Here is a 10,366-nt window from a genome sequence, read left to right on the forward strand (position 1 = left end):
ATCAGAAGGATGCACTCTCAGTAAAATCTATGGGAAAGTAGGCTCTCCCTACTTTCTTTCAGCATTTTCCTTTTGGTCCTCTGCCAGCATCATCTCTCTCTCTCCCTTGGATTTACTGCCAAGGGGAGAACGGATTTCTCTTTCCTAACTCCACACTCCAGAAATGGCTACAATCATGTGGCAATAGCTATCAGCTTGTACTTTGCAAGGAAGGATTGAGGCAGGAGCTTAAGCCCCTGCTGTGGCTTCTGCTGTGTTTCTCACCTTAAGAGCACATGTCAGAGATTAACATGGTGAGTCAATGTCTAATCAGAAATCAGATGGGTGTTTCCAGCCTTGGAGGTAACCCCATGGGTTGAGAAGTCTGGTTTTAGGCATCAGCTCTTCAGAGAATGGAGAATTTCTTGGAAAAAGAAGATGACCACTGCCTGTATCATAATAGAACCGTGTCCTGGCTGGCCTCACATCTGGATTTTGTGAGTTGCATATACAATACAGTTTGAAGGGTTTGGGGATGTTCAACTTGTAGAAAAGAATGCTGGGAGTGGGGCATAGATAGATAATAGATGCGGACAGAAGGGGGAGATGGGGGGACACTGAATGACCACTTATTCGGGCTATTGTAGAGAAAAGGAGTAGGACTACATGACAGCTGAGACACCATCAAACAGTCAATAAGCATTTATTAAACACCTACTATGTGCTACACATTGTGGACACAAAGAAAGGCAAAAGATAGTCCCTGCTCTCAAGGAGCTCACAGTCTAATGGTACTGGCTTATGAGAGCCAATTGTCAAATTTTTGGTATAAGCATTTACACCTTGGAAATTGGCAAATGCTAAAAATGAGTGTTTGATTTGTTGTTTTGCTGAGTGTTTAGTCTCAAGAAAATATAGATGAATATATTAATAATGCAAATTAAACTAAAAGTGTATTACGGGTACTTTTTTTTCCCCTGGAGAATTGGTCATTAAACATTTACCAGCATACAGTTTCAGGTCAGGAGTAATAAAACTCAGAATGAGCAAGGCTAGTGATGAAGACTAAGGGCCCTTTAAAGCTATGTGGAAGAAAAGTTTGCAGTCGGGGTGTGTGTGTGTGTGAGTGAAAGAAGGAATAGGATCACTGTTTTGAGGTTGGCATGGTTCAATGAGAATGAATGAGAGAAGGTAGAAGTACTCAACTTTTGCTTCTGTTTTGAAGTGGAAAGGAGAGGACAAAAGTGGTTAATAGGGGGCTGAAACTCAAAGGAAGTAGGGAGATAAGAGAGAAGCTATTCGTCCTTGATGAGTTAAAAATCATCAAACCTGGATAAACTAAATTGGGGGGTATGGGAAAAACTGGCAGGCATTATTGCTAAGTCATTATCAGTAATAGTTGAAATTTTTTTTTTTTTTTGCAGGGCAATGGGGGTTAAGTGACTTGTCCAGAGTCACACAGCTAGTAAGTGTTAAGTGTCTGAGTCCAGATTTGAACTCAGGTACTCCTGAATCCAGGGCCGGTGCTTTATCTACTTCGCCACCTAGCCCCCGAAAAAATTTTTCAAGTGGGAGGAATTCTGCAGGAATGGAGAAAGCAAAATGTTTTCCTGACTTTCAAAAAGAAAGGGAGTAGAAATTCAATAAAATAGGCCGATGAGCTCGATTTTGACTCCTGATAAAATTCTGTAACATATTTGAAACACCTGCTGCTGTGGTGCATGGGGAGGCGGGGAGAGACATGACTCCCTCTTAGTAAAGAGATTGCTGAGTATGATGCTGTGAGGTACACAGGGACTTATCGATTTGGTTCCAGACATTCCTCAGGAGAGATACAGGAATAAAGAAGCTTTGGGGAGGAAGTAGAGAGGCAAAAGATTTTAGAATGAGGGACATAGATGGGAATCAGACCCCATCATATCTCTGGGTCTGCTTGAAATATTTTTGTGTGTGTTTTTTTGTTTTTGTTTTTTTGTGAGGCAATTGGGGTTAAGTGACTTGCCCAGGGTCACACAGCTAGTAAGTAAGTGTTAAGTGTCTGAGGCCGGATTTGAACTCAGGTCCTCCTGAATCCAGGGCTGGTGCTCTATCCACTGTGCCACCTACCTGCCCCATGATTGTTTTATAATGTAAAAATATTAGACTCAACATTGTCGATGGGTAGGTGGGGCATCTTTCCTTGGCTTAAACAAGTGTCTCAATTTTTCTGCTAGCAGACCTTCTTTGCCCTTAAAGGCCTCAAGGAGGGAAGGAAGAAAGGAAAGAACAGAGGAACAAAGAAAGAAAACAAGCATTTATTGAGCACTGACTATGTGCCCAGGCACTGTGCTAAATACTTTACGAATATTATTACATTTCATCTTTGCAACAACCCAGAGATGTAGATGCTATTACATCCCCATTGTGGAGTTAAAGAAACTGAAGCAGCCAGAGGTTAAGTGACTTTCCCGGGGTAACAGCTAGTACGCATTTGAGAATATATTTGGAAGATGGCGGAGAGGAAGCAGCAAGCTGCCTGAGCTCTCCTTCTGTTCCCTCAAAACCAACATTAAATCAAGCCTCTGGACGGATTCTGAAACTACAGAACCTGCAAAGAGACAGAGAGACACAGTCCTCCAACCAGAGATAATTTAGAAGACTTCAGGAAAAGGTCGGTCTGACTCGGGCAAAAGGGAGGCCCAGCGCAGGGCAGCAACCCAGCGCCAAGGGGGTTGGGGCAAGCCAGCAGGAGCTGCGGGCCACAGCAGAACAACTGAGGCCCCTGGAACCTGGTTCAAAAATCTGGTGGCCAAGAAGGACAGTGGAAAAACCTACCTGCACCGGCCGAGAGGGCCACGAATGGGTCAGGCGGGATCAGACGCCGGGGTCCAGCGCCTGGCTGGCCGAGCACAATCAGACAGGAAGTGCAGGGCGGGGGATCTCCACACACCATAAAGGCTTCAGAGTAAAAACCCGGTCACACAGCACCTATACCCCTGCACAAGAAGCCCAAAACAGGGACCCTGGTGCCCCCAGAGCAGACCTCAACTTAAAGAATACATAAATAAGCTGCAATAATGAGTAAGAAGCAAAAAAGAGCCCTCTCCATTGAGAGCTTCTTTATCAATAGGGAAGAAGCCAACACAAACTCAGATGAGGACAATAGCCTCAAATTGCCTACATCTGAAGCCTCACAAGGGAAGGTGAATTGGTCACAAGAACAAAAAGCCTTCCTGGAAGAACTCAAAAAGGATTTTAAAAATCAATTGCAAGAGGTAGAAGAAAAAATGGGGAGAGAAATGAAAGCAAAACAAGAAAACTATGAAAAAAGAATCAGCAACTTGGAAAAGGAAGCACATAATTTCACTGAAGAAAACAAAGCCTTAAAAAATTCATTTGGCCAAATGGAAAAAATGGTGCATAATCTCACTGAAGAAAACAATGCCTTAAAAATTAAAGTGGGACAGTTGGAAGATAAGGAATCCATGAGACACCAGGAATCAGTCAAGCAGAATAAAAAAAAATGAAAAAATAGAAAAATAGAGAATATATTTGAACTCAGAGTTTTTGACTCCAGGTTCATCCACTGTGCTATCTGGATGCCTCCAGTTTCAAAAATTAGCTCCTCCTCTTAGAGGGGGGGGGAGTGGAGGTAAGAAATGGGTATTTGTAAGTGGACAGAGTATGTATTTATGAGAAGGAAATGGTTATTGTTTCAAAGATTTTTGAATCATCAACTGATCTTGGAAAGTCATAAAAGAACAAGAAACCAGCAGATTAAGTGTAACCTTGCTATAAATTACTGTGCAGGTCTCCAAATTTTTAACAGCTCTTATCAATGATCTCATTTTGTTTTATTTTGTTATATTTGCTTTATTTTTACTCTGTGTCTACTCATAAGACCAAGAGATCTCTGTGTTTCTGTACCTGTTACATCATAGAATTTTCTCAGTGTTTTAGCCTCCATTTTGTTCAAGCTTTAGTTAAAATTGTATTCAACAAACCAGTCATGATGAATCAAATACCCACTATGCCATGCCATACAGTAATAAAGCAATAGATAAATTTAGTTAATATGTAGTAAATAAACTAGTAAAGTGAATGTGAAAATTAGTGGCATCGAAAAGCTACCTTGCTAGAGCTATACCAGATGCAAATACTGCACAATACACACCACCAATTAGCACAGGACTAGGCAAAGAAGATTCACTAAGTCAGCACCACATACAAAAGAACAGCAACTTGGCATTGTGACTCATAGGCAGTCACAAGCACAATGCATTTAAAATCCTATGAAATACGGTGGGTCATTCATGTAAAAGGGAGTTCCCATGGGGGAAAATTTTTTGAAAAAATGTTAAAATCTGGACCAGAAAGAAAAAAATCCATTGAATAAATCAAGAAAGTGTTTTAATCCACAGAGCATTTATTAAGCACCAACTATATGTCAGGCATCATGCTAAGCGCTGGAGATGCAAAGAAAGGCAAAAACACTGTCTTTGCCCTTAAGAAGCCCACATTCTCTTTCACTGTCAAACTTTTCAAAAAAAAATAATCTAGGACCTGGAAAAGAGGCTTTTGGGGATTCTCCTATCAGTCTGACTGTTCTTATCTCCTTTGCTGGATCTTCATCCAGGTCACTTCAGCTAAACATGGATATCCCCCAAGGCTCTGTTCTGGACCTTTTTTTCTCCCTCTATGCTATCTCTTTTGGTGATCTCATCTATTTCCATGGGTTCAATGATTGTCTCTCCCGGTCTACATATCCAGTCCTAACTCATCTTGTGAGCTATATTCTTGTAACATCAACTACATATTGGAAATCTCAAACTCAATGTCCCATAGCCATTTCAAAATCAACATATCCAAACAAAATTCATTATCTTTATCCCCAAGTTCCTAAGACCTCTCCTTGGGTCATCTTCTCTTTTGTTATCTACTCATTATCCCCTCCCCCAAACCTTTTACTTTCCCCAACTTTCCTATTACTATTGAGGTCACCATCATCTTCAGACACCCAGGCTCACTACTTTGCTAACATCCCGAATCCTCACTTCCACCCACCCCATATATATAGTCTACTGTCAAATCTCATCATGTCTACCTTCAGAACATCTTTCCTATATGTGAGGTACACACAGACTTATTGATTTGGTTCCAAACATTCTTCAGGAGAGACCCATGGATAAAGAAGCTGCAGGGAGGAAGTAGAGAGATAAAATAACTGTGTACCTATGAGACAGAATGTAAATAGAAGGCAATTTGAGAGGGGAAAGCACTAGTAGGAAAGGTCTTTTTTTTTTTTTTAGTGGGGCAATTGGGGTTAAATGACTTGCCCAGGGTCACACAGCTAGTAAGTGTTAGGTATCTGAGGTAAAATTTGAACTCAGGTACTCCTGAATCCAGGACCGGTGTTTCATCCACTGCGCCACCTAGCTGCCCCAGGAAAGGTCTCTTATAGAAGGTGGTATTTAAACTGAAGCTTACAGGAAGCTAGGAGAACATTCAAGGAGTGGGGGACAAGTACAGAAAGACAATAGAATCAGGAGATGAAGGGTAGTGTGTTAGGAAGAGTAAGGAGGTTGGTGTTGCTGGATCTTAGAGTGAGTGAAGGGGAGTCAAGACCAGAATCTTATACTTCCCTCCAGAGGCCAAGTTGTAAAGGGCATTAAAAGGCAAACGGGATTTTGGATTTGATCCTGGAGGTAGGAGGGGTAACCTAAGCTGAGCTGGACTTTAGGGAAATCATTTTGGCAGCTGAGTGAAGGTTGAATTGGAATGGTGAAAAACTTAAGGCAGAAAAGCCAATTAGGAGATTTAGTATCATTGTATCATGAGCTGTTACTGAAATAGTCCAGGAGAGAAGCAATGAAGGCTTACACCAGGGTGGTATCTGTGTGAAAGGAGAAAAGGGAACAAATAGGAATCAAGTAGTAAGATACAGAAGGCCAAAGCATAGATTGTCATTGTATAGGACGTAGGCAGTAAGATTCTTTAATACCCAGAAATACAGTTATGTAGTTTGAGAACGATGTACTACAAAGGGGACAGAACTAACAGGTATGGTTTGAAAAGGGCCAGGCAAATGTCCAAGAAACTGGATCTACAAAATGGGATTGAGTCATCCAAAAGGGATACTTTCCAAGTTGACTCACTGGGTTAATGGAGCATCCTACCTTTCGGCTATACTCTAGTGTTTGGGGTTAAGCCAGAATTAATTTTCTGCTTAGGATCCAGCTGCTGACATGTCCTTACTACAGCTAATGATTCCTGCATTGGATCATTGATTTGGAATGGATTTCATAGACCACAGAATCCAACATTCCCAATTTACAGATGGGGAATGAAGACCCAGAGAGGCCAAGTAACTTTTCCATAGTATATAGAAGTTAATAGAGACATAATTCAAGCTCAGAATTTCTGATTTCAAGTCTAGCACTTTTTAGCTTTGTCCTCAAGCATGAGGACAGAAAAGCTTTGGGACAGTTACTATGGGGAGTGTGACAGGGAATCAAAAAGATGAGCAGCTTTGAGGGACCAACTGAAATTATCATATATATTTGTAACGGATGAAATCAGCTTGTTTTTGTGACTTTTTCTAGTAATGCTAGAATGATTAGCAGAGTTAGGCTGCCAGAAGGTTTAGGGGATGAGAGGGTCTAGGGTGATGGACGCTGAATCATTGAAGTAACAGACCATGAGGTACAGATAGAAAGGCAAAAGAATCAAGGAAAGGACCACAGGTCATGGTAATGCCAAAGATCAGCTTCAATAGGAGTAAGGATGTAGGAGAGGGAGGATAGGAGGTAGAAGATACAGTGAAGGAGACAAAGGAGGAAAAGTGAACCATGAATTTGGAATTCAGACTGAAGTAGCATGTGAATGATTGTTTAGGAAGAGTGCCAAGTAGGCAGAATTTAGGTAATTCCAGTCTGGGATTTTTGAGGTCGCAAAGTTTCAAAGGATCATGAAATTTGAAGTGTGACCATACCAGTGGATAGCTAACATGGGATAAAGATATAAGTTGAGGAACTATCAGATCAGTGTGTTATAAAGTTACTCAACATGAATTTTGAGGTGATAGAAGATAATCAAAGATGATGGGGAGGGGAGGAAGGCTATGAAACAGATTCTAAATCCCTCATTAATGAATGAAAACAATAAACTGGGGAGGGAAACATTTGTATGAAAGGTTGTAGATACATGAGGGCAGAAAAATTATTCGGAAGCTGGCAAGTATGAAGATACTTTTTCTTGGCTCTGCGAATTGGGGAAAGGAAGAGGTCTCCAATGAAGAATAACTACATATTTCTATGAGGTCTAATTTTCTTCATATACTTCATTCAAAATGACACATTACAATAGATCGAATTTAGAAGCAGAAGGGAGAATCCAACTGAATTCTACTAAGTCAGATATTAAAGATGTGGAAGCATATGAAAAAAAAAGATGCTCTTCTTTGTTTTGTTTTCTTTGTTTTTTGGGTATTTTAAAATTTTAAACAAGAAGTTTATTTAAACAACAAGATGTTTGACTTGAAGGGACGACTATCTAGGATCAATTTCTTTATAGTAATTTATCCCTACTGAGAGTAAGAGATTGCCCTACATGTAACAGCTACATACAAAAAAAGTTATAAAACGTCCTTGGTTTTACAATGATAAAAGAAAAACATTGAAATTATCCAATCAAACAAGGTATGCAAGGATTTTTTTGTGGTTTTTTTTTTGTTGTTGTTGTTGTTGTTAAACAGTGAGAGCAAAATAACTTACTGGAATATAAAGATAAAAGTTGAATGAGCATGCCACTAATGGAGAAAAGGGATATTTTCACAGAACCAGTTTGTTTTTTCCCCTCCCCATCTCCATTTGATGTTGATCAAAACATACCATCGGCCATTTAGTTAAAAAAATACGCATTATGCCTGTGCACATACACCAGTTACTTTATGTACAATAAAGGAATGGGGGAAGGGAATCAAAGAAGAGAGAAAACTATACTGCAGTCGTGAGGAGGTGGATGAACCAAATCTTGGTTTTCTAATTGGGAATGTATTGTTTTCCTCGGGAGCACAGTTCTGGAGCAGAGTTGCAGGTTCTCTTTTTAGTAAACACCACCGGTCTGCTGCTGGAATACATCCATTGGATCTTCATCCTCCATTTCCAACTGTGCAGGTGTGTCTGTTTCATTGATTGGTTGCCCATCACATCGGAATCTGATCTGCCTCATTGACAAACCCTGTTGTTCACAATAGGCTTTCATTAGTTTACTAAGTGGTGTGTGCCTCTTAATCTTTTTTTTTTTTGCAGGCAATGGGGGTTAAGTGACTTGCCCAGAGTCACACAGCTAGTAAGTGTCAAGTGTCTGAGGCCGGATTTGAACTCAGGTACTCCTGAATTCAGGGCCGGTGCTTTAACCACTGCGCCATCTAGCTGCCCCCCATGTGCCTCTTAATCTTAAATTGCACCACCCAACCATCTTGCCCTGCCGCCTTCAAATTGATGTGGTCGTTGTTTTCAGTCTTGACTTCTTCCTTCGGCTTTTCGTCGGCCATGGCGAGTCTGGGGGTCTCCTCAGCCGCCGCTTAACAAAAGAGGCACCAGGATGGTCCGCTCCAAGGGAACGGGGCGGGGGAAGAAGCAGCAGCGGCAGGAGGAGGAGGAGGAGGAAGAGGAGGAGGCAGCAGCGGTGGAGGTACTAAAAGATGCTCTTCTTAATTTTTTTTCTTTGTTTTGGAAAATATAATTATTTTTCATCAAAATGTTATGTAAGTTATCATGTAATGGATTTGTTACTTTTGTTTTTAATTGAATTAATAAATGAATGTTTTAAAAATTTTATCAGTTTCAATTTCTAATATGGTAAATATCAATAGATACAACTCACATAATTTGTTTTTGTTTTTGTTTTTTTGTTTTTTTGTGGGGCAATGGGGGTTAAGTGACTTGCCCAGGGTCACACAGCCAGTAAGTGTCAAGTGTCTGAAGCCGGATTTGAACTCAGGAACTCCTGAATCCAGGGCCCATGCTCTGCGCCACCTAGCCGCCGGAAAAACAAAATATAATAAAAATTATTTATGTTAATAATTTCTTTCAGTCAATTCAAGGCCATTCAATGGATCTGTGATCTCATTTATGTTGGTACTTTTTCCTCTGGTGAAGATAACTTATTCCTACCTTCTCTTCTTGTGTGACTTTTTTCTATATCCCTCCATAAATCCTCCAACAGCCCATCAAGCCTGCTGGTTGCCTTCTAGCTCTTCTGACATTCCCTAGATCTCAGTGCTGCATGAAGGTTACCCTTTTGTTATACCTCCGTCTCATTGAATGACTATTATTCAGTTAATAAATATTTCTTAAGCATTTACTATTCCAGGCACTCTGCTAAGCACTGGAGATGCAAATACGGAAAAAAAGGGACAGTTCCTGCCTTCAAAGAGCTTACAATCCAAAGAGGTAACACAACAGACACAAGGAAGCTGAAAAGTGTTGGGGGAATAGTGAAGAAGGGCTGGGTAGGAAAATACCTGACTCAGGGGCACAATGGAAAACTCAGAGAAGCCTCAAAGTGGTATAACCAGGGGAAGAAATGAGGAGAGGAAGGCCAGGCAAGACCAAGGTTCTTCCTGAAACAAAATACTTATTTCAGTTTTACTACTAGGTTTATGTCCTAAGGCTGCTATTGATAGGAAATAAAAAGACTCATCTGTTAAAAATATTTCTCTGTACAAAAATATTTATAGCTGCTCTTTACGTGGTAGCAAGGAATTGGAAGTTGAGGGGGTGCCCATCAATTGGGGAATGGCTGGACAAGTTGTGGTATATGAATACAATGGAATACTATTGTGCTGTAAGAAATGATGAGCAGGAAGAGTTCAGAGAAACCTGGAGGGTCTTGCGTGAGCTGATGATGAGTGAGATGAGCAGAACCAGAAGAACATTGTACACAGTATCATCAACATTGAGTGTTGACCTACTGTGATGGACTATATTCTTCTCACCAATGCAATGGTACAGAAGAGTTCCAGGGAACTCATGATAGAAGAGGATCTCCAAATCCAAGAAAAAAAAAGAAAGAAAGAACTGTGGAGTATAGATGCTGATTGAACCATATTATTTCTTTTGCTTTGGGTGCTGTTGTGTTTTTTTTCTATTTTGAGGTTTTGCATCACTGCTCTGATTCTTTCTCTTGTAACAGGATTAATGCAGAAATAGGATTAATGTTATTATGTGTATATATATATGTATGTATATATCTATATGTATATGTATAGATATAACCTATATCAGATATAGATATAACCTATATCAGATTACCTGCTGTCTAGGGGAGGGGGGAGGGAGGGGAGGGAGGGAGAAAAATCTGAAATTGTAAAGCATGTATAAACAAAAGTTGAGAACTATCTTTA

The 10,366-nt window shown here is 40.4% G+C and overlaps 1 protein-coding gene across 1 annotated transcript; it reads right to left on the minus strand.

The window, feature by feature from the left end:
- Nucleotides 1–8,061: 8,061 nt before the first annotated feature.
- LOC122756366 (small ubiquitin-related modifier 2-like) lies at nt 8,062–8,512 on the minus strand. Its single transcript, XM_044005624.1, has 3 exons — nt 8,406–8,512; nt 8,196–8,242; nt 8,062–8,138 (listed from the first exon to the last, which is right to left on the minus strand). The coding sequence occupies exons 1-3, from the start codon at nt 8,510–8,512 to the stop codon at nt 8,062–8,064; spliced, it is 231 nt and encodes a 76-aa protein (XP_043861559.1).
- Between the last annotated feature and the right edge of the window lie 1,854 nt (nt 8,513–10,366).

This window comes from Dromiciops gliroides, chromosome 4 (assembly GCF_019393635.1).
Source record: "Dromiciops gliroides isolate mDroGli1 chromosome 4, mDroGli1.pri, whole genome shotgun sequence".
Classification (NCBI taxonomy): domain Eukaryota; kingdom Metazoa; phylum Chordata; class Mammalia; order Microbiotheria; family Microbiotheriidae; genus Dromiciops; species Dromiciops gliroides.

What these genes read in the sequence shown, in the direction of transcription:
- LOC122756366 (XM_044005624.1), bottom strand. Translation starts at nt 8,512, where the DNA reads ATGGCCGACGAAAAGCCGAAGGAAGAAGTCAAGACTGAAAACAACGAC. An exon ending in GTGCAATTTAAGATTAAGAG is followed by an intron (nt 8,243 to 8,405) that starts GCACATGGGGGG and finishes AAAGATTAAGAG; the next exon opens with GCACACACCACTTAGTAAAC. An exon ending in AGCCTATTGTGAACAACAGG is followed by an intron (nt 8,139 to 8,195) that starts GTTTGTCAATGA and finishes TCAATGAAACAG; the next exon opens with ACACACCTGCACAGTTGGAA.